This window comes from Somniosus microcephalus, chromosome 1, assembly GCF_052327205.1.
Source record: "Somniosus microcephalus isolate GS21.2 chromosome 1, FLI_Smic_1.0, whole genome shotgun sequence".
Taxonomy (NCBI): Eukaryota; Metazoa; Chordata; class Chondrichthyes; order Squaliformes; family Somniosidae; genus Somniosus; species Somniosus microcephalus.
In genome coordinates this window covers 102,079,664-102,104,519 of record NC_140987.1, presented here as the reverse complement: position 1 = coordinate 102,104,519, position 24,856 = coordinate 102,079,664, and the positions used below count along the sequence as shown (strand labels likewise).

Here is a 24,856-nt window from a genome sequence, read left to right as displayed (position 1 = left end):
ACCATTTATTTCCTTTCCTCCTGGACATCAGATTCGGACGAAGACCAGCCGCGGCAGCAGCAGAACCATAAACAACAGCAGCACCAACAGCAGCAGCAACAACAGGAGTGCCAAGCTGCTGCTCACCCACCTGAAGCTGCACAGGCCAGAAGGCGCCAGCGCGCAACCACATTGCTGCCCGGCATGCAAGGGACGCACTAATGTTGGCCAGATTTGCTTAGCCTGCACAATCAAACACTTTTGCTTCGCACCTTCTTACCAGAGCATCAACAATGGACAAGAACCTGCAGATTCCTATCACTCTGACCACCATACTGACAATTGCAAGTCGCCCTAAGCCCTCAATGTGGAAGTCCCATTTGCGAGATGATACAAGCCACAACATCAACAGTTTGCCATCAAATCAGTTTATCATAACACTACAAGGATGGCTTGTCAAAAAAAAATACAACAAAACACCCAAGTGACTACCCTTGTGCTTTATCTTCCTCTTACGCATGCTTCTATGTGGTGCTTCAGCAGATGTGGAGGCCCCTTGCTCACTTTCTTGCTGCTCCTGTCACAACACCTTTGTCGGGCGTCCTCTAGGGTGGCGAGCCTGTGAGGGCTCGGCAACAGTCTGCTGCTCCTGCAGCTGTGCAGGGGCTGAGACGCCCATCTCAGTTGGGTGAGGACTCTGGTGGGGCTCTGATCGAGGGCTTTGCAGTGGCATGGCCGTGTGAGCGCTTGGAGAGGAGCCCCCAATTCCTTGTTCTCTGCCACCAACATCCCTCTCATGGGTCAGCCCCACTTCAGAGCTAGCAAGTGGCTTGACAGCACCTTGCTGCACTTCAGGGGGGCTATGAGGACCCGTTTCTGCACTGGAAGTCCTACTCCAGAGGACTTCCATGAACGTCTGGTTTCTATGCTCAATAGCTGACCATCGCTCCTCAAGAGATGTCATGCTATTCCGAACAATGACCATGTTTTCAACACGCTGGCGACTTAGCTCCTCCATAGCCGTAGCCATCCTCTCCTCTACCGTAGCCATCCTTTCCACGGAGTTTGCCATCCTTTCCGTGGTGATGCTTTCATGCGCCAATATCTCCACAAAGGCTCTGCTCATGTTCACGATGTACTCCTCCATTCGCTCCATACTCGCAGCGACCCTGGAGACAAAACCTGCCAGAAGCTCCTGCACCTGTTCCTGGAGTTCCAGCACCGCTCTCCTTCTGGATGGACCCGGAGGCACAGGGTCGACATGCAGCTGAGCCGAACTGGGAGAGTCCTGCGCCCTCCGACGAGAACTCTCCACTGCTGTCTCTGTCTCCACCATCTGCTGATGCTCACTTGTGAGCTGTGATACACCAGGTGACAACACTACTCTATCTCGCGAAGGTCCCACTGAGATGTGAGTGTCTGCGCTGGTGCTGGGTGCACTGAATTCTGCTGACGCTGCAGTCTCAGAGGTTGTAGCTTCCTCTGAGAAGTCTTGAGGCTCAGGCTCTTCCTCCTGGACAGTGGGGACGGGGGCTGTCGATGGTCCAGTGGGGGAGTAAAGGAAAGAGTTAGAGATGTGAGGTAAAGGTTGCATTCACATTGAATTGTGCAGATGATCATAAGTCAATCTGTTAGAGCATCAGAATCATTATCAGTCACTCATGCAGTGTCAATAAGAGAGATGCCAAACTATTCTTTCGCCAGCTTGCTGTGATGCGCCTGTCTGTCCGTCCCCCACTTGCGAATCTTCCTCGACACCGGCAATTTCCAGGGCCGCCTCCTCCGAGGTGGTGAGCTGGGCTACTGAGGGTGGCCCTCCTCCTGTCCTCGCTCTTTCCCTCTTATTGTGGGCTCTCTTTTCCTGCAATGAGGGACACAAGTGGAGTTTGAGTGAGAATGAAGGAGTGAGTGTAGAGAATCCATAACATAGATGCTTAGAAGGAGACAAAGGGCCCTCCCAGTGTGTTGTAAGTTGTTGTCATTGCATCACAGTGATAGGGAGTGTGAGGGCTGCATGTTCGAATAGTTAAGTGAATGTGACCATAGAGAGAGAGGGAATGGGTAAGGGTGCAGGGATGTAAGTGTCAAGTGGGATGTGGAGGAAGAGGTTGGCAAAGCAGAGTGCTGGTGAGGAGAGGCGATGGGGATCAGATTGAGGGTGATGGTAAAGTCATACTCACTTTTCCTGTACGGAGAAGGTCATGAAACCTCTTCCTACACTGCAGCCAGGTTCTGGGGCACATAGAGATTGAGTTGACCTCCTGAGCCACTTGCATCCACACAGCTTTAGTCTGCTGGGGAGGCTATTTCCTCCCTGAGGAAGGGAAGAGCACCTCCTTATTTGATCTTGCTCCCTCCACCAGAGCTTGGAGGGAGGCCTCATCGAACCTTGGAGCACACTTTGGCCTACTGCTGGACATAGTTGCTGAATGAAGCAATCGCAACAATGGGCATAAAGTTTAAAGTCTCCAGAAGAAGCAAGGCTGCTTGCAGGCCTTAAATCCAGCAGCATTGATGACGTCATTGGAGGTGACTTTCTGTATGAAAAGACTCATCGGGCCAGGGGTTTCCACACGCTGGAAATCAAGTGCCCAATTAGGGCAAAATCGCACTTTTTTCCCCACTTCACATCGGAGTCGGGGTCCTGACACGAAAACCACCTGACACGCCCCAGCCCACCCACAATGGCAAAATCGAGCCCTTGATTTCAATCCTAAATGGCCCAGCTCTAATTTTAAGACTATGCCCCCTTGTGAATCATAGTCACTTAGTGAATAAACTCACTGAAATGTCAGTTCACTTGGGATTGAGCCTAGCCATTAAGGATTCAGCCCTCATTGCTCAATTTTGTTGAGATTTATTCACCTTCACTCTGGTATATATTTTTTATTAAGCCACCAATTGTGGTTTTTGTGTTGCATCTACTTTTGCTAATAATTTCATGGCTACCTGTGGAACTGAATTTTACTGCAGGTGTGAGCAATAAACATTCACTCATTAAGAGAAGAGGTGGCACACCATGGGGATTGGGGTAGGATTTGAGTTTGAACCTGCGATTCTCAAAAGGTGACTTCCTGATTTCAGCTATGATATTGTGAAGAGACCCCAAGCATTTCAGATAGTGGCCAGGAAAATTGGAGGGCTGCTTTCATTTGCTTTCCAATGGCTAGTTACAAAACAACACTAGCAGAGAGGCATTCTGGGAGCAGGTTACCCATCTAACTTCTCAGCTCAGGGTGCTGTGGAGAAATCAAAGAGTAAACAAAGTGCACAATGGAGAAAAATAATGAAAACAAGAAAAAGCTTAACTTCCAAATTATTTTGGTGGCTGAAGCAGGAATACTAATATATATATATTATATATATATATTTCTCTGGTACAAGGGAATGACTTTTCTGTAGTCAAGGGAGATATTCCTTCTCTATACAGTATCAGAGAAAAGTTGGCTATTGCACTAGATTTGCAAACCCAATACACTGCCCAAGTACCCAGTGAGATAAAGGTATAGTGATTCAGACAGAAAGTGGCTCTGCAAAATACCCATAAAGTTGTTCACAATCTCACAGGCATCTCACCTTTGTATTGTATGAAATGCCCATATAGCAGCGCTGGATGATGACATTAGCTTCACTAAAGAATAGCATAAGCTTATATCTAAATAATTTATATTAAACACCTAATCCTACAGAGCAGCTTATAAATCAGCGGCTCAGTTCTTCCAATGTTTTGGCTCTGGTGGCTTTATCTAATAGGGTATGTTGTCCAAAATCACTGTGAATTCCAAAATGTATCTTGTGTGACTACCTTGTTTTTATCCTTTCAGATGTTGATGAGTGTGAAATCGGGGCCCACAACTGTGACATGCATGCATCATGTGTTAATATTCCTGGAAGCTTCCAATGCAGCTGCCGTGAGGGATGGGTTGGTGATGGCACTTTATGTGTTGGTGAGTGCTTCATGGTCAAGCAGTAATGGAGAGATGTGTTTATAAAGCTGAAGCCTATACTGCATTAACTTCAAGTAGCAATGCTTTTATAAGACAAAAAGTGCATTACATGTACTCTATGTAGATAAGTGCTATATGGGAGTAATTACAGTCAGTTAGTTTCCTGTTTGTTGCCATATGTTGTACTTGCAGTTACATTTTAGTATAACTTTATTCTGCAAACTGCTTCTTTTGCTGGTAATTACAGTACAGCAACTGTTGTTTTCCCATCAGTGCTAGCAGTTTTCAGCACACTGTATTTTGCAGCATTTTGATGGTGAGAAGAGTCGCATGTTAATATTACAGAAAACAACAACAACTTGCATTTATATAATACCTGTAATGTAAAAAAAATACCAAGGCCCTTCGTAGAAGCACAATTGGACAAAAATTGACACAGAGCCAAAGAAGGAGATATTAGAAGTAGCAATTAAAAGCTTGGTCAAAGAGGTAGGTTTTAAGGAGGGCCTTCTAAGAGGAGAAAGGGGTAGAAAGACAAGGAGGATTAAAGAGGAAAGCCCAGCGCTTGGGGCCTAGACGGCTGAAGGTACTTCCACCAATGGTGGGGTGGAGGGAGTGGAGGATAGACATGGGCCTAGAAATTCAGTTGCTTGCGCCAGCCGGTAGCGCCTTAGGAGGAGGAGATGTTGGGCGCTAGGCGGCTAGCGGCCGGGCGCAGCGCGATCTGCGCCTCTCCCCAACTTCACTAGAGATTTAGCGTCGGCGCAAAGTCTTTGCGCGCGCTCAGCTGCGTGCGCAGATCCTGACGTCATTTCATCGTGCAACGCCCTTTGTGCACCCCAAACCAAAACTTCAGTGGCGCCGCCCTTCTTTGCGCCTGGCGCCCCCAGCGACTGGTAGAGGGGAACGGTTCCCAGTCGCTGCGGGGTGCAGGGGGCGCTATTTAAAGGGGACTCCTCCTGCATTATAAGTGACAGCCATTTTGTGCCAATCCTTCTGTGTGAGAGACAAAGGCAGAGAGCTTTCTGCTTTGACTCAGTGCTCGCACAGGTACTTCTGGCTTCAGGCCAGAGCTTTGCACTTGGATTTCACTTTCAGTGCCATAGCCTTGAGTCGCCACATATACTGTAATGGGGGCTACAATGGGTGGAAACGTTGGCTTTCTGCATTGCATTCAAAGGGATCAGAGACGCCGTGAGAGAGTGCCAGTCATGGCCAGACGGAGAAGGGCCAACAGGTGTCGGCACAGGAGGCCTTACCCACCCAGGGTATACCGCCAGCAGTTCTCATATCTGAACATGTCTGAGGAGCAGTGTGTTCGGAGGCTGCGATTCAGAAGGGAGGTCGTCACTGAGATCTGCCACCTGCTTCGCAGAGATCTGCAGCCACAGCTGAGGAGCAGGACGTCTCTGTCGGTGGCAGTGAAGGTGACGGTGGCTCTCAACTTCTATGCCACCGGCTCCTTCCAATCCGCTACTGGGGCCATTGCCAACATCTCCCAGTTCGCGGTACATTGCTGCATCCGACAGGTGAACAATGCCCTTTTCAGAAGGAAACGTCAGTACATCTCCTTCCCCATGACCCTGGACAAGCAGCAAGAGCGTACAATGGGATTTGGAAGAATAGCGGGCTTCCCCATGGTCCAGGGCGTAGAACTAATGAACCAGCATTGGTCAGGCCTTGCTTCAGGGCTGCAGTGCGCAGGGCATGGCAGCCAGACAAGTCCACCATCCCCCTTTAAGAGCTGACCGGCGCCAGAGTGTCTGCCGTCAATCAGCAACTCGCCGCACCTGCGCTGCGCCCGCCCTCGGGGGTATCGCCCCGGACCGCCGGCTTAGCGCCTAATGATAGTCGTGCATCGCCTGTTTTAGCGCAGCAGCAACCTCTTGGGGCGATGCGACTGAATATCGGCGAAGGTGGCGCGAACTTGCGCCGGGCGCAAACTTTAGCGGCCGCCCGACTGTAGCGCCCCGAACGTGGCTATACTGAATTTCTAGGCCATGAGGCCAGAGCTGGAGGAACACAGAGTTATTGGAGGGCTGGAGGACTAGAGCAGGTTACAGAGATAGGGAGACGCAAGTAGAAAGTTTTTTTTATTTTGCATCAGGTTTTATAAGACTCGGAAGTGGTGGCATGGTCTCAGATGCCTCTTTCTGAAATTTTGAGGGACTAGTAGTCTGAACCTGAAGTAAAAATAAAATAAGAAAACTGTGTAATTTGCAAAAGAAACACCTGAGAGTAATTACCAATGGAATTCTGGGGCACGCAACCCCAGTGCCAAATGGAAAATCATGACTCAATATTGGCTGTTGCAGAAAACTGCTTTCCAATACCGTTAGGAAATACTACCAGTGCTGCTTTAGAAAAAAAAAGTAATATTCCATTTACTGGCACAATTTCTACACTACCACAGAATGAGCTGAGTTACTAAAACTACAGAACTCTCATCTGAATAGATAAAAACTTCATTCCTTTGAAGCTCTTTTCACCACAGCGAGCTTTGAGGATTTGTTTTTACCCTGTAGATCTTTGTGATATGATCGGCTTTGCAAGGTACTGGATCTGAATTCTGAATCCCTCTCCTATAACCAGACACAGCAACTTTATAATAACCAGGTTTAATTTTTAACCACACATAAAGCTGTGTGGGCAGGGACTTGGGTGATCATTCTAATTTTCAATTCTATTATTATCTAATTAGAAAAGTAAGCTTGTCATGTATTTTGTTTGCTCAAGATTCTGTGGTGAAGTTATGTTGAGCAGATGGAGTAAAATCCAAATCAGTAACCATTAAAACGTACATGTCCTAATGAGTTTCAATAACAGGTGCAGGAATGTAGGAACTGCTCTAAGGATGAAACAATATTGTGAAATATTGGCAAAGCAATAACTTTAATGAATGTTACATTAAACATTAGGAGGTTAATAATTGCCCCAAGTCCAGGAATTCTTTTTCCAAAGAACAAAGGGTTTGGGGAGGGGAGTGGGGGGAATGACACAATCTGATTGATGGAAATATCCAGACAAAATAAAGCAGATTAAAAGGTTTCTGTGTAATCTCAGAACAAAATCAAAGCACACTACATGATTTGGAGCAGCATAGAAGAACCACACACACTGGCACACATTCAGAACTGCAGTGTTAAGTTTTCTTGCATTCCTGTGGGATTGGTTTGGCTTTAGTGCAATGAGCCCTGGGAGATGCAGCTTTAATAAATTACAGCAGAGTTTTCTCTGTTCAACGAAACTTCTAAACCAGCTTTTGGTGCACAGCAGTGTGGGACTGGCCTAGGTCATGCTCTTTGCCTCTTTTAAATAGACCTATTAACACTCCAACATTCAGTGGGAAACTCATATGAGGCAGTGATCTCCCGCCTTAGGATCATAATTGCTGACTAGCATTGACTGTGCCAATAATTCACCGTTTAGTCCAGCATTTCTGTTACGTCTTCTTGTTGTCCTTCAAGAAAAAGCAAGGCAATATTATAGGTGCAGAGCTCTCCCAATGTCTACAGCATGAGTGAAAAACTGTATTAAAAAACAGCCTGTAATTTGCATAGAACCCTTTCCTTTGCTCTACGGATGCTGGAATAGCGCTGCCTCCATAGCATTCTCCTTGCTTACCTGGAAGTACTTAAATTTTTTTTCCTCTGTTCCCCCAGTAAATCTGAACATACATCTAACTGTGATCCAATAAGTGCACTTTATACATATATAGGTATTATTACATTTAAATTTGCATGTGTCTATCCGATTGAAAAATCAATTAAATACTTTTGCAAATCCTTTGCTGTAGCCTCTTCCACTATTGTGCAGTCTGCAAATTTGAACAGTTTACAGTTGGTACCACATAGTTTGTGCAGTTTAGAAACAATTGGGTGATTTTTTTTGTCTTTAGCACTCTGAGTACAGAGCTTCAGATGCTGGGAGCACATATTGGGAATTTGTGCCAATGACTGTACATTTCACTGTGCCCTGAAAACATAGAGAATTAATCGGCATCCAGAATATGGTTTATAGCCCACATAATAACTCAAGCAATGCCTGCTGTAAATTACACTCTGCAGCTACCAGTCCAAACTGCTACCCCAATACAATCATGGCATCAGATGCTGCTTGACTTGCTGTGACTAACTGCATTCTCTGTTCTTATGCTATAGTACCATCTCCAAAAATAAATTTTTAGGCCAGTTTTACAGTTGTGTTGAGGAAGAAAGTGACATAGAATGCTGTGTGTATTGCACTCAAATAATGATATGCATTTTTTTTGAATTGGTAGACCTTGACGAGTGCACCAATGAAACACATCACTGTAATCTCAATGCCAAATGTATGAACACACCTGGATCATATCGCTGCCTCTGTGCTGAAGGCTTCAGTGGGGATGGTTTTACATGTTCAGGTATGGAAAAAAAATGAAACTGGAGCTCTTTCTAACGTGTAAAAATGTAGCCATCAATAGATACCAGAAAATACAGTCTAAACTATCTCTTGTTTCACCACTGAAAAGGACAGCAACATGATGAGTAGGTATACTACCTGTGCAAATACCACTCTTCCTCTTTACAGTTTTCAATAGATTATAGTTTTCCTCCCATTATTCTCCTCCCCTCCTGAAACTAGTTACCCATGTTGGGGTACAATTCCACAGGCACCAGCAGATTTCCAGTACTTCACCCAATTGGTCAGGTTTCTCAAGTGAACCTAGATAGTGAGTGCTGGCTGGTTATTCCACCATGGGAGTCATCATAGCTGAGGCTGATCCTGCCCTCACCCACAAATGCAGACTTCCAGCAAAGATAGCAATCAGGAGCAGGAACCCCGGCCAACTGAAATTTCACCCTCTCCCTAGTCTAGCATCACTAAAGCCAATTGCAGCACCTCTACTGCTTCCCTCATTGAGATTAGTTATCTCTGCTGATTTCTATGGCTCGGTACCGAAGTACCCACTGACACTTCACAAGAGCCCAGGTTATAGTTATTTTACAGATTGACAGCTGAGTAATACTGAATAACACACTCTTAGTTCTTATGACCTGGTGCAACTGTAATTGTAGTATACCGAGCACCGGCACCAGTGCATTAAATATTGTTGCCTCACGCACCCTGGCAGGGTTGTACCTGGCTGCAGTGTTGCCAATCAAGGATTATACCTTCTTGCAGCAGTGATTTCGTCTGAAATTTGGGGAATTACTGCACACACACAGTAACCTATCATAGCTGAGAATGTATAGCCCAATTTTCAGTCTTAAAGGAAATTGGAGTATATTGTGCGTGCTTTAGCCAGTCGCACAAAGCAAAACCTACTTAATGGTACAAGCCAGCTGGTCTGAAGTTAGTAAATAGGTAAATTGGTCTCCATACATGTTATGATGTCATGTCATGGTGGGCATCAGTCTCCAGCGTATTGTGACTCCATCAGTTGTAAGTGGCAGAACATGAATCCACAATGAGGCCATCACTACCTATGACCTAAAAATTTGTGAATGCTACAAAAGCTGCCGGTGTCACCACGGGTGGGTGTTAACAGCCGCTGAAAATGGTGGGGCTCGCAGGACCGAAAAATTGGCGCTGGGAACTAATTAACATTAGCCCAGCGCTAAACTCACTGTGTAACTCCGTCCTGGTGGCGTTCGTCCCGGCAGTAGACCCCAATGTAGCATGGCCGTAGTGTCATTGCAGCTACAACAGCCTGCTCAGAATGCAAGGCTGTCATTTCAGGCAGCAGTGTCGGTCTCTTAAAGGGGAACTGCCTTCTGAAATGAAAAAATTAAAATCATGTAAAAAATAGGCAGTTTTTAGCCCTCACAACACAACTGCCTTCTGGAAAAAAAAGTTAACATTAAAAAGAATTCACAAATGGGAGTCTTAAGCTCTTCAAGCTGAATTCCCTTCTGCACCTAAAAAAAAAAGGCCGTCACTGCCAGCAGTGTCGCCCCCACGACCTGGCTCCAGTGTCCAGAGAAGCTTCATGACCTCAGACCAGTGGTCAAGGTCAGTGAATGCATCTTCAAAAGCCATTTCCTACCAATTGCACTACTAACCTCGCACACTACTCAATGCACAACTCCACCCCCCCACCCAATTACTCACTTACCTATAATCTGTATCAAACACAAGGCACACCTCCCATTTCTAGCTTCACCTCACCCCCTTGGAGGAGACGGTGCTGGCCATTCTTGACAGGGGCATGATTGAACCCTTGGCCAGCGACGGGGCTGAAAGGATACAAGAAGCTGGTATCCTCATCCGTTATCCTCCTTCTCGCATGCAGTTCCTGCTTTCCCGTCCTCCCCTCCTCACCACAACTCCACCCTTGTGCCTTCCTCATTTCACACACCCAAGAAATGCAGCCTGCCCAGCCAATGGTTGACCAAGAAGAGGGAGAGGAGAGTGAAGAAGAAAAAGCACCGTCACTCAATTTCACATGCCCAGCTCCTCAAGGTCGACCAGCAAGGCCATTTGCAGTGTCCCCGACTGAAAGTCAGCAGCCGTCCACCAGCCGTGCTGCAGCCACTGGAGTAGCACTGTGACATCAGTAGGATAGGCAAAGGCACACACAAAACAGTAACTAAGCGAATGCATAAGGGCGATGAGTTGATTTCTTTGTCATATTGGATGGATAGATATATAAAGTTGGATTGGCAAGTTTGCTTTGGGGTGGCTTTTATTTCATCATTGTGGCCAAGAGGATGCTGTGATGGCCAGTAACAGAGGGAAGGTAAGGTGTGGGACAAATGTTGAAATTGGGGTTGTGGTCACTGGTACCGCAGGCAGATGATTCCATCCCAGATATCCCGGCCAGAAAGAGGCTGTCTGGTTTTCATCCTTCATTCTGCTTCCTCCTCTTCTGCGTCTACCTCTTCTCTCTGTGAGCGGATACTGTAAATCTGAAATGACAGCATAAAATGCTGGAAATACTCAGCAGGTCAGGCAGCATCTCGACCTAAGACGTTAACTCTGTTTCTCTCTCCACGGATGTTGCCTGACCTGCTGATTATTTCCTACATTTTCTGTCTTCTCAGAGGCCTTCCTTTACCATCCAAATGCTTGCAAGCATCCAGCAGCACTCCCTGCACACTTAAAAAACATTTAACATGTATTGCACCAAGCCACTACTTCAATAATATTTTTTAAAAATCCAGTCCAAAAGCTTAAATGCAAACTTACCTGAAAGATGCGTGCCCCCTTTAAGAGGTGCTGACACTGTCTCTGTCAGTTTTCTGAACGCTCGTTTTCAGAGCAAGTTTAGGACCCAGCATTGAACTCAGCGCTAAAGCCGAAGTTTGCAGAGGTGATGTTAAGTCGGTGTTGCACGCCGACTGGCGTCACCCTCTCTTTATTTACATCTCCAGGGCCAGCGCTGCTATCAGCAGTGCTAACTAAGGCTCTCACCAAAATGGCAGCCACCGAGTCCTGCATCAGAGAAGGCGCTAGAGTGGCGGCCGCCATTTTTCGCCAGGATAGCGGTGCAAGCGGGTGGCGATAAATAGTCTAATTTCTGGGCCAATGGATCTTGCTGGCAGTGTTGCCAATTGCAATTCAGCAGTTGTATACTACAAATTAGGTGCCAATTCATCACAAATTCCTGATAGAACAACAGATCATTCTATCATAGTGAGCATTTTGCCAAAGCTTATGTCAAATAAAAATTGATTTCTAAGGTCTGTTATCTGATGCTTGTATGAATAATGATGTCTAATATAAAACTGGCAAAGTCCCATGTGCTAATGTAACATGCTTATTTATTAAAATAATTAGACTGAACTAGTTATTTCTCAAGAGGAAAAATTATTCTAATTGCACCAATCACCTCTAGGCAAGATGATTAAGTCATTGGAAAATGTTCTCTCTTGAGAATATTTGAAAATAATATGAAATTGATGTATTGTAAGCTAATTGAAACACAATTTTATTCACCCCTATTTACAGACGTGGATGAGTGTGCAGAGAATGTTAATTTGTGCGAGAATGGCCAGTGCCTCAACACTCCCGGAGGATACCGATGTGACTGCGAGATGGGATTCACGCGAGCTTCTGATAGCCGATCCTGTCAAGGTAAGTCCACTAGTTTCTTGCAATTTTGACTGACCATCCTGAATATGGGCCATGACTAAATCCCGAAGCAGAATACGGAGTGTCCAATCCAAAAAGTGTAATCATGAAAAATCCATACTTTTAGCCAACGGGCGGAAGTAATGGCGGCTTTCCTGACAGGCTTCCTCAAAGACAGATATGGCTCAGCACTCCTTTAACATTTGCCAAGATAGTCAAAAATAATTTTATTTAAAAAAACTTACTTTATAAATGTCTAACAGCAAAGTCAAATCAGGATTGAACGTGTGCCTCACTTGAACATGTTAAGACAAGTTTAGTTTACGATTAAGCGCTAATTTCTTACCCAAAGAGTAAATGCACATATTGAAAAGAGAAATAATGAGAAAATAAAACAATGCAATTATCATACACTTATCAAAAACAATAAAGATGCCTTAAGTTCTGAGAGGTTGCAATTGCAAGCAGCTATTTCGATGATATTTCAGAGATGGCAATGAGAACTATCAAATTAAAGGAGCATTCTGGTGTTTTTTTAAACAATGGAGGGATTTTTAACGCCAAAAATCGGATGTGTTGGGGTCGGGTGGGAGGTTAAAGTGTTAAAAATGTGAATCCCAAACTCAACCCGCCCATTTCCGGGTTTAATGGAAACGGGACAGGGAGCGGGCAGCCAACCCGTTCCCAGGAGGCTGGAAGCCTCGAATTTAACCTGCAGGCTTCTCTGTGGCCAGCCAGGGTACCCGGGCCTCAGGATTCCCAGCAGCTGCAGTAAGTCGAGGACAATCTCAGGGAGCAATCCTTGTGGGCCGAGAGAAGCAGAAGTGCTTCCTGCTGGCTTCCAAGCTCCCTCACCATCAGCACCCACCCCGGGCTTGGTGATTGGACCGCCCCCACCCCGCCCGAGTTCGGGGCTCACACCTACCTGGGGCTGGGGCCTCTTCTCCAGCATTCCCTGCCCGACTGGAAGCCAGCCCGTCAATCAGGCTGACTTCCAGGCGGGGAACCTGTCCATGACATCACATGCATGCTGCGGAGTTAAAACTACGCAGCGTGCGGGTTTCTCGAGCTCTGCCAGACACCCCCCACCCCACTCCCGGGGTGTCAAAATATTAAAATTCCGGCCAATGTGTCATTTGACCTGTTGGAACCCATGCCAATATATATCCACTGCAGTGCTAAAGAGGATTCTTCATCCTTCACCGTAGGAGTAAGCCAGAGGTTTGTCATTTGGATTGGAGATGACCTCATTCTTACAACTGCCCCAGGGATAGATAAATAGGTCATAACATTTTGTGTACAATAAAATGTAGAATACAAATAGAAACTTTAGATTTCCTCTATTATATTTTGCCCTAACCCATCAAAACTGGCCTGCCAATAAATGAAAGTAGTCCCCAGTTAATGATAACCAAGCCAGAGGACATTGTGAGTCAGGTTCATTTTGGCTACCCTCCATCTCAGCCCAAGCCAGGCCAGATGCTCAACTAAAAAAACCCATTTGAAGTCTGAACATTTTGCATGTGTTCAATTGCATTATTTTCAGAATTAAAAAAACACACAAGTTTTCTTTTCCCTCATTTACGTGCTACTCTTGCCTCTGAGTCAATAAGCCATGGATTCAAGCTGGGCTCCAGGACTTGAGTACATAATTTAGACAGACACTTCAGTGCAACACTGAGTAAATGCTGTATTGTTGAAGGTGCCACGTTCTGCTCTTCCTGGCTCCATATTAAGATACGTGAAAAAATGAAACCTTAGCTGCTCTTCCGTGGCCTCCAGCGATTCCTTTAAAGATGACTAGTTGGGTCTCCCCAAGAGGGGCAGGAGAGTTTATTTCTTTCGTCCCCCAGGCTGTGGGGACATTGAGGCGAATTGAAGTGCCCCACTTACTGTCCTAATTGGGATTAACTAGTTCGGTGTAGACCAGGGACCAAAGCTGGGACCTTTGTGATCTGCCTGAGCCCCGTATTCTATGTGCTGTTACTCTAGCTGCTCAGTGGCGTTCGAGCTAACCTGGAGTTCCTCTTCCACTGAGTGGAGAAGTGGCTGAGCTGCAGTCAGTGACTCCTACTGGTAATATATTCAAGATTGGGAACTCACCAGGTGGAGAAGAGCAGGAATCATCCTACATCTCTTTGATACAGAATTCACATGTAGGCCCCGTCATATTAAAACGCTGTAATAATAACGGTGTGATTTAGCTTAAAGAGGCACGATGCTATTCTTTGCTTCTGGCCCATGTTAAAAGCTTGAGAAAATGACATGAAAATGTCTGTTGAATCGGTATCTCTTCGTCATTCTTAACTTTATTGAATAGCCAGCTGGCTCTCAACACAATACAGTAAAATTTTAGCCTTAGTTTTTGTTAAAATTATAAAATTGTAGCAACAGATGCAGTAATGTCACACACCATTAATTTCTGCAGGGATTCTCTCGGCCATATACCAATCTTCCACTGAAGTTATGGTGTTCAACCAGGGGAATCCCATGGAAATTCAACCCCATCATGTTTTCCACTCTAAAGTCATTACATTTATTTTCAGTCACCCACTTACTGATAGAATTCCTCTGGTCACGACATGTAGCACAAGCAAAAATTTCCTCGTTTCAGTATTTCTGGTGAAATTGAAAGCATTTCTTTTGGAATAATTTCTCTAGAAATAAGGAGGAGGCGGCCACCCGATAGCCCCAGCTGGAGACCCTGTGGATTTTGAGGGCTGGGCCTCATTAACATATGGCCAATGGGCAGCGGGTGGAACATGAGTGCCCTGGGGCAGCATGCTGGCTCCAGAGCACCAAAATATTGGGCAATACAGCCAGGAAGAAGGTAGGGTGGAGGGGGCACTCATCCCATTGGGGGGGGGGGGGTGGTGGCGGGACCTGCAGCGGCACAGGTTGGTTTTGTGGAATCTAGAGGCGCCCTCCTGCTCCTCCCAGACTCTCAAAAGTAACGCAAAACTCATCTTTGGACTCCTCTTCAAATGGACTGGCAGCTAATGCTGGGCAGAGCGTGAGTCGCACACACGCCACCCAGCACTGACGGGTACCTATGTCCATCATAGGACTCCGATTTGGATATACCTGACTCAGGCATGCACTCCAGCGGTAGGCCTGGGGAAGATTGCGGTACCCAGAGCAATGGCGGGAGCAGTGTGGTAAGTCATTCTCCACCTTTTTCGGAGCTCTATTTCCGCAGAGTAGGAGGCTTCAAAATCCGCATCTCCGCCCTCATTGTCTTTATTCCAGTAGTGAAAGGAGTATGCAATTGTTTTTTGTTTAGCAAATTTGGGAACAAGCATCTTTCGTGTATGCAAAAATGATTACCTTGGGTTGTTTTTTGAGTTTCTGTAGCACAATAACATTGAAACACTTTGTTTATATGTTTTAAGATGGATTGCAACATAAATTAAGAAGAAAATATTGACACAAAGGGGGTCATTTTAACCCCAAAATGGGTGGATTTGGATTGGGTGGGAAGTGAAAATCTGAACCCATGACACCTCGAACCATGGTCTAGCCACGGTCTACTGTCTTCCCACAGGTTCTGATTTTAACCTGTTCTTCTGAGAAGGCGAGAGGGGCACCTGCTGGAAACTAGGGGATCCTTCTTTAAATATGCAGCTCTGGATCCGATGATGTAATCGGGCCCAACTGCTATTTTAACTAGAGGCCTGCGCATGGAAGCTGTTGTGGCTTTCCCACCTGGCCAACCTAGTGGGAAGAGGAGTTGGGGCCAGAAGAGGTCCATAAAGACAAGTGTTTTTACTTTTTTTGACTTGCCTTGTGGGAGCAGGAGGAGCAGGAATACTCCTCAGAACCCCACAAGTAAAGTTTAGGCCGCCCCACCCAGCCACTTCCCTGAGTGCTGGGGTTTGTTTATTTGGTCCCTGGTGGCAGCCTTATGCCACCCGACATTCCACTCCCATCTGCCAGCCAGCTGCCATTTCGGGTGGGCGACTGACTGAGCGGGAGACTATGCAGATGAAATCCTGCAGTTGAAATCTCCCAGGGCTCACACTGCCGAGGTCGGGACGGTTTGCCGTCTGCCTCAACCCAACCCACACAACTGGCACCCTGATTTTAAATCGGGGTATATATCTTTGTAATATCATCTAGATTTGACATGAAAATTAGCATTTTCAAAACTAAAATTTGTTGGGAACAAAATCGTTTTAGGTTTTGTCGGGGTACTTTAGGACCAGAGGTTTTAATGATATTGTGGAATTCCTTTTTTCCCACAAAAGCATTCAGAGTTTTTGTAGTTCATCTTTGAATAAGCACTGTCTGTTTCTCTTCTAGATATTGACGAGTGTTCATTTCAGAACATTTGTGTGTTTGGTACCTGCCAGAATTTGCCGGGTATGTTCAGGTGTGTCTGTGATGATGGCTATGAACTTGACAGAAGTGGAGGCAACTGTACAGGTAGGAATACAACAGTTACAGAGTTAATTTACTGAAGAAGACATGCTTCATTTAACTGTTAAGCAATTCTGGATTTCTTAAAACACAAAAACAAACATAAAGGCCTAGAGATTGCACTGCAATATTACAGGTCAAATGTTTAATGCGTTTGAATGAAATTAATTTGTCCACTATTTTCAGTGGGTTGACGCCTACATTAAAATAGTCGACAGTCTTTTTATATGCACATGTTAAATATTAATGTGGTAATGTCACACGCCATTATTTCAAAGATTAAAAAATGTGAAAAGTATAACATAAGGGCAGGGTCTGAATTTTGGCGGTGCTCAGAGGGCGGGTTTGGAGGCGGGTCCGCTGTCAAAATGGCAGTGATTGACAGCGGGGTGGAAGTCCGCTCTGAACCCACCTCCTTGTTAATTTCCCAAGTGCCGGCTCTGCCTGCAGTTTGCAGACCCGGCACTAAGTGATGGGTCAGGCAATTGAGATACTTAAGAAGCTGCTTAAAGGTATTTAAGCAGCATTTTACCAGATCCTAATGATTTTTCCATGTTTTTTACGAGGTTCCCGGCGCTCGGGGATCACATCAGGTAAGTGTGTCGGGTTCTCAATGACTCTGCATTGCTGTGAATAGTTGACAGCTGCAAAAGTGGTATAAAAGCTACCATTTCACAGCTGTTCAATTTCCAATCTTAGAAGCTGGAGCCTTCAGGATTTGAAATACACGTTTCAGCTTTTTAGAAGTTAGAAGTGTTTGGAGCAAACTCTCTATCCAGTGTCACCTCCTTGGAGCAACCTCTCTCACCATTGACAGATCGGATCTGTGATCTCAGCTTCAGCTGCCATCTATTCCATCAGTATCGGTGTCCTTGAAAAAATCTCACCTTGGTCCCCAGAATCCCAACACGATCAGCCCCAACACCAACATCACCAGGCACACCAGCAGCACCAACAACAACAACCTTCTCCGCAATAACCTGATGCTGCACTGGACACAGAGCGTCATCACCCGACAACGTTGCTGCCCAGGAGGTCAGGGATGACCTCACCATGTCCAGATTTACTTCACTTGACGCTGTACACCCTGGCTGCCACATGATGTGCCAGGTTGGCACCACCCCACACCAACACCATAAAGCATCCCTACAATGTCCAAACCATTTTCACACTCATCACCATTGCGGGGGGGTACCGTCATGTCTCACCATTCACTACAACTCACTAAGACACTTCCAAAGGTGCACACAAATCTGTCCCAAGAAGGCAAAGTATTGAAAATAAAGGCTTCAATGTTTGACAGCACATTAACAGAAATTTCACATGAACATTGCGTAAAACACCCAAGTGCCTACCCTTGTGTGTTATTAGTTGGTATGATTGGACTAAGATGAAGGTGAGTGTGAGGGGTGGCTTATGAGATGGGGAAGTGACAATGTAGAAAGAGAGAGGGATGGTTGGAGGTGCAAGGTAAGTTGGTGTGAGTAAGGATGTGTAGGAGTAGGGTAGGGAAGGCAGAGTGATGGGGATGTGATGAGTGGCACAGCAGGATGAGGTTCAGTGTGGCTTTGCAGTAACGTTTCGTGATCTGCTGAGATCATTGAAAGGTTTGTGCCACTGCAGCCTGGTCCTCCTGACGATATCCCTGCTTGTGCCCTCCTGTGCATTGTGCAACCAGGCTGCGTTGGTGTCCTGGGGAGGTCTCTTCCACCCATTGGAAGGGACGAGGACCTCCCTGCTTGCTGTGACTCCCTCCATAAGCATAGAGGGAGTTATGGGAGAGCCTGGGTGCAGCCGTTCACCTTTGTGCAGTGCTTGTCAGTGTTTGCAGCAGCTCAAAGCTGTAGAACACTGACAGAACAATTGTCAAAATAAATTTGGACATGACCCCTTTCAGGAAACCGGCTGATGATGCGTCATCAAATGACGTCATCAGACCCGCTTCCTGTTAATTGGCCGGGAACCTCACAGGGCGGGCTTAAGAAGCCCTATTAACATAAAATCTTGTTAGAGGCCAGGATAGGGACAGATGTGAGGTCCCCACATGCCACGGACATCGCCCACCGTGGACCCGCCAACGTTGGAAAAATCCAGCCCTTAATGTTTCATGTTTTTGTCAAAAATATGCTCATCTAGACTCCATTGTGTTCCTGCAAAGAACATTGACAGCTTTTTGATTAGGCAATGGTCCTTCAAGATACAAACTTTTACAATAACATTTTAATCTTAATTTTTCTTAAAAATGATAAATATATAGCAACAGATGGAGCAATGTCACCTCAGCTTGGATCATATCAATAGAGCCCCCCCCCACATTTGTTAGTTTGATATACAAGATAATTTACCAGCTGAGAAATCCCCTTTTACTGCAATGAAATTCTGAGAACATCTTCCAAATAACAGTGTGAGCTTTAACATGAACAGGTTTTGTCAGCTCAAGATGTGGGTGAACAGTCATTAACTGTGGCTCCTGAAAGATTATGTTTAACTATAGTGTGATTCTAAAACTTTACAGTGGCTACTGTCACTAGTGTACAACCGTTACATAGATTTATTAAAAACCAGTTGTGCAACTTACTAGTAAATATGTAGAACAGTGCACGTTGTAGAGATTTGGGCCTAGAAATTCAGTTGTTAGCACCAGCCGCTAGCGCCTTAGGAGGAGGAGAAGTGGGGCGCTAAGCGTCTAGCGCCCGGGCGCGGCGCGATCTACGCCTCTCGCGAACTTCACTCAAGATTTAGTGGCGGCGCAAAACCGCAGCACCCACTCAGCTGCGTGCGCAGATCCTGATGTCATTTCATGGTGCAACGCCCTTGGTGCACCCCAAACCGGAACTTCAGTGGCGCCGCCCTTCTGTGCGCCTGGTGCCCCCAGCGACTGGTAAAGGGGAACGGTTCCCAGTCGCTGCGGGGCGCGGGGGATGCTATTTAAAGGGGACTCCTCCTGCATTATAAGTGGCAGCCATTTTGTGCCAATCCTTCTGTGTGAGAGATGGATATTTGGAGAGAGACAAAGGGAGAGAGCTTTCTGCTTTGACTCAGCGCTCGCACAGGTACTTCTGGCTTCAGGCCAGAGCTTTGCACTTGGATTTAACTTTCAGTGCCATAGCCTTGAGTCGCCACATATAATGGGGGCTGCAATGGGTGGAAACGTTGGGCTTCTCCATTGCATTCAAAGGGCTCAGAGACGCCGTGAGAGAGTGCCAGTCATGGCCAGATGGAGAAGGGCCAACAGGCGTCGGCACAGGAGGTCTTATCCACCCAGGGTATACTGCCAGCAGTTCTCATATCTGAATATGTCTGAGGAGCAGTGTGTTCGGAGGCTGCGATTCAGAAGGGAGGTGGTCACTGAGATCTGTCACCTGCTTCGCAGAGATCTGCAGCCACAGCTGAGGAGCAGGACGTCTCTGTCGGTGGCAGTGAAGGTGACGGTGGCTCTCAACTTCTATGCCACCGGCTCCTTCCAATCCGCTACTGGGGACATTGCCAACATCTCCCAGTTCGCGGTACATTGCTGCATCCGCCAGGTGACCAATGCCCTTTTCAGAAGGAGACGTCAGTACATCTCCTTCCCCATGACCCTGGACAAGCAGCAAGAGCATGCAATGGGATTTGGAAGAATAGCGGCCTTCTCCATGGTCCTGGGCGTAGAACTGATGAACCAGCAATGGTCAGGCCTTGCTTCAGGGCTGCAGTGTGCAGGGCGTGCCAGCCAAACAAATCGACCCTCCCCCTTTAAGAGCTGACCGGCGCCAGCGTGTCTGCCTTCAATCGGCAACTCGCTGCACCTGCGCTGCGCCCGCCCTCAGTGTTAGCGCCTCGGCTCGCCGGCTTAGCGCCTTATGATAGTCGTGCATCGCCTGCTTTAGCACAGCAGCAACCTCTTGGGGCGATGCAACTCAATTTCGGCGAAGGCGGCGCTAAGTTGCACCGGGCGCTAAATTTAGTGAACACCCAGCTGTAGCGCCCCAAACGTGGCGATACTGAATTTCTAGGCCTTGGTTTTTAGGAAATACTGGTACAAAACTAGCAAATGCAACTAATACAGTTTTTTTCTTTGAAAATGTCCTGGAAAGCTCTGTGAACCCTCCTTGAGGTTTATCTCAATGGCATCTGTCAGTTCTGCAGACATCAGTCCTTTTCAGATGATCAGGGCTTAAAGGATTAAATTATGAGGACAGGTTGCATAAAACTTGGCTTGTATTTCCAATGAGTATAGAAGATTGAAGGGTGATCTAATCAAGGTGTTTAAAATGATAAAAAGATTCAATAGGGTAGATACAGAGATAAATTATTTCCTCTGGTAGGGGAATCCAGAACAAGGGGGCACAATCTTAAAATTAGAGCCAGACCATTTAGGAATAAAATCAGGAAGTACTTTTTCACACAAAGATTAGCAAAAAAACAGAATTTTCTCCCCCAAAAAGGGATCAATTGAAATTTTCAAGACTGAGATCGACATATTTTTATTGGGTAAGGGCATCAAGGAATATGGATCAAAGGCAGGTAAATGGAGTTGAGGATCTCCTTGAATGGCAGAACAGGCTCCAGGGGCTGTATGGCCTACTTGTGTTCCTATGTAATCACTCCAGCTCAGGTCTAGAGGGAAACTCACACTGTAGTGATCATACACCACAAAAGTCATGGCCAAGGGGCGAGCACCTTACTGCAAATTGTCTAATCTTCACGTGTGATCCTAAACAGTAAGTGTTGGCAGGCTATTTGACTGAGGATGGGAGAGAGCATAAAAGCCAAACCTGATGCTGTCCTCATCTGACGTCTGCACAAAGCACTTTCTAGCAAGGGTCATTGAAGAGCTCTGACTAGGAATTCTGGCTACTTTTCCCCTTTGTAACCCAGAGACACTGAGCTTATTGGAGCATCTCTTACTGCTACCCCAGTTGTGTGCAGCTAACAGCATAGACCAAAATCAAACCTAGTACTTTCTAGTACATTTCTTTTAGTTGTAACTGCCTTTACCAGTTGAGTCATTAGGGAAGATTGAGGGTTTCTTCAACATGATGTCACAGGAATCCTTTGATCAGCGCTGGTTGTATTGTCCATGCTTGCTGCAGCATTTCTGACCTGCAGTCCAATTCTTGCAGCTAGGCGAATGAGTTTTAATGTCTGAATTTAAAAGGACACAAAATTCTTTGAACTAAAAAAAGGGCAAATGATTGTTGTTATAGTTAACAACCTGCTAATGAAAGTGCAGAATGTATAGTTTCTGAGAAATCAAATTCAGTAGGAAATTGTTAATCACAAAGTAAACAGGCATTCTCCTGTTTTTTTTCTGAAAGGCGAATTTCACCCCTTATTGTAAGCTCTGTAGACCTGAGAACTTTCTCTCAGCAGTACTGAAGTCAAGCTGTAATGAAGCTAATTGAGTTCAAATGTGAATTAGTCTTTGTTTAAACTTCTTAACAGTTCTTTGCAATATAGTTATAGATGGTAAATAGTCGTATTTATTTTTAAGCCTTTGATGAAGATTCCAGGGGATTTGACTGTATTACTGCCCACTTACCTAAAGTAATTACTTAACTGAAACAGGAAACGTCTTGTCTTGCAATGTGTACAAGCAGCTGAGGTAAAACATTCGGTTTTTTAACTTGCAGATGTCAATGAGTGTGCCGATCCAGTCAACTGCATCAATGGTTTATGCGTCAATACACCCGGTGATTACCTGTGCAACTGTCCTGCTGATTTTGAGCTTAATCCAACAGGAATTGGCTGTGTTGGTGAGTCATTATTTTGTGCAGCCATGTAAGAAAGCTTGAGGACTGACTATTGTCAACATATAATGTATTTATATTTCTGTATATGGAAATTCCCTGAAATGCACTGTAAATAATTTCCTGAAAGAATTCTAGTAATAATGGCACAAATATCCTTCTGTGAGAGCCATTCAGGACTGCACTGCAACATTCAACTGTTCCTAAATAAAGAGCAAGAAATTCTAAAAAAAAATAATTGTTAAAAGATAAATCTGTTCTATTTTTTCCAAATCCTAAATATAACAAAGCAAGTTACATTTATGGCAGTGTCTCAGTTACCTATAGCTATCCTATTATATCTGTAGAACTGTTGGTTAAAGGCAGCCTTGAAGCAGACCTTTTGGCCAAAGCTCACATTGGATGACATTATGAATGATGAGGTCCACCCATAATCCTCTGATTTCACTGGAACAAAACTTCATGGGCCGGGAAATTCCTTAGAATTGTTCCTGCTCTGCTAGCTTTACTTCACTGGAAGTGCAGCGGAAACCCCATTTAATCACATAATTGAGGTTTCCGCCGCACTTTCAGCGAAGTAACGTCGGCAGAGTGGGAACAGCTTCAAGGAATTTCCCAGTCATGATATCTATATTAGTGAGTTCTGCACAAAACTGCTGCTCTTAGGGTTGCCTATCCTATTTACCTATTTTTTTTCTTCCTTCAATTGTTTCCCCTCTTTGGAAGACACTAACTTTTGCTACATTACAGTTCCATTTGCACCAATCACCCTGTAGTGCCATGCCCAAGTGGCTATTCTTAATGTGTGACCTCAACAATAATCCTAGGCAACTAGACTGCAGGAGCATTATGGCCGAGTCTGATCCTGTCCTCACTGATGTGCGCACAGGTGTGCTTTTCAACAGATTAGTGATCAGAAACTCTGGTAGCAAGCCTGAGGATTGAGCAGTTTAGAGTTCAGCAAAAAAGGATCAAGAGATTGATTAAGAGGGGAAAAATAGAGTATGAGAGTAAACTTTCAAGGAACATAAAAGCGAATTGTAAAAGCTACAAGTATGTAAAAAGAAAAAAGAATAGTGAAGACAAATGTAGGTCCCTTACAGTCAGAAACGGGAGAATTTATAATGGGGAACAAGGAAATGGGTGAGCAATTAAACAAATACCTTGGTTCTGTCTTCACGGAAGAGGACACAAATAACTTCCCAGAAATGCTAGGGAACCAAGGGTCTAGTGAAAAGGAGGAATTATAGGAAATTAGTATCAGTAAAAAAAATTGTGCTGGAGAAATTAATGGGACTAAAAGCTGATAAATCCCGAGGGCCTGATAATCTGCATCCCAGAGTAATAAAAGAGGTAGCCTTGGAAATAGTGGATGCATTGGTTGTCATCTTCCAAAATTCTATAGATTATGGAACAGTTCCTGCAGATTGGAGGGTGGCAAATATAACCCCACTATTTAAAAAAGGAGGGAGAGCGAAAACAGGGAACTACAGACCGGTTAGCCTAATATCAGTAGTAGGAAAAATGCTAGAGTATTATAAAGGATGTGATAACAGGACACTTAGAAAATATCAACGGGATTAGACAAAGTCAGTATGGATTTATGAAAGAAAATCATGTTTGACAAACCTACTGAAGTTTTTTGAGGATGTAACTGGTAGAATAGATAAGGGAGAACCAGTGGATGTGGTGTATTTGGATTTTCAGAAGGCCTTTGATAAAGTCCTACATAAGAGATTAGTGTACAAAATTAAAGCACATGGGATTGGGGGTAATATACTGGCATGGATTGAAAATTGGTTAACAGACAGGAAACAGAGAGTAGGAATAAATGGGTCTTTTTCGGGGTGGCAGACGGTGACTAGTGGGGTATCGCAGGGATCAGTGCTTGGGCCCCAGCTATTCACAATATATATCAATGATTTGGATGAGGGAACCAAATGTAATATTTCCAAGTTTGCTGACGACACGAAACTAGGTGGGATTGCGAGTTGTGAGGAGGATGCAAAGAGACGTCAAGGCGATTTAGACAAGTTCAGTGAGTGGGCAAATACATAGCAGATGCAGTATAACGTGGATAAATGTGAAGTTATCCACTTCGGTAGGAAAAACAGAAAGGCAGAGTATTATTTAAATGGTGATAGATTGGGAAATGTTGATGTACAGAGGGACCTCGGTGTCCTTGTACACCAGTCACTGAAAGCAAACATGCAGGTGCAGCAAGCAGTTAGGAAGGCAAATGGTATGTTGGCTTTCATTGCAAGAGGATTTGAGTACAGGAGCAAGGATGTCTTACTACAGTTATACAAGGCCTTGGTGAGACCACACCTGGAGTACCTAAGAAAGGATATACTTGCCATAGAGGGAGTGCAGCGAAGGTTCACCAGACTGATTCCTGGAATGGCAGGACTGTCGTATGAGGAGAGATTGGGTTGGCTGGGCCTGTAGTCACTAGAATTTAGAAGAATGAGAGGGGATCTCATTGAAATGTATAAAATTCTGACAGGGCTAGACAGACTGGATACAGGGAGGATGTTTCCCCTGGCTGGGGGGTCTAGAACGAGGGGTCACAGTCTCAGGATACGGGGTAGGACATTTAGGACTGAGATGAGGAGAAATTTCTTTACTCAGAGGGTGGTGAACCTGTGGAATTCTCTACCACAGAAGGCTGTGGAGGCCAAGTCACTGAATATATTTAAGAAGGAGATAGATAGATAAATTTCT

General features: G+C 45.3%; 1 protein-coding gene across 1 annotated transcript in view; it reads left to right on the top strand.

The window, feature by feature from the left end:
• Positions 1-24,856, top strand: part of fbn2 (fibrillin 2) — a 487,109-nt gene that overhangs the window by 346,758 nt on the left and 115,495 nt on the right. Inside the window, exons 32-36 of the mRNA XM_085984430.1 lie at positions 3,804-3,926; positions 8,206-8,328; positions 11,859-11,984; positions 16,284-16,406; positions 22,016-22,138. Coding sequence (XP_085840556.1) covers positions 3,804-3,926; positions 8,206-8,328; positions 11,859-11,984; positions 16,284-16,406; positions 22,016-22,138 — 618 coding nt within the window. The remainder of the gene's footprint in view (positions 1-3,803; positions 3,927-8,205; positions 8,329-11,858; positions 11,985-16,283; positions 16,407-22,015; positions 22,139-24,856) is intronic.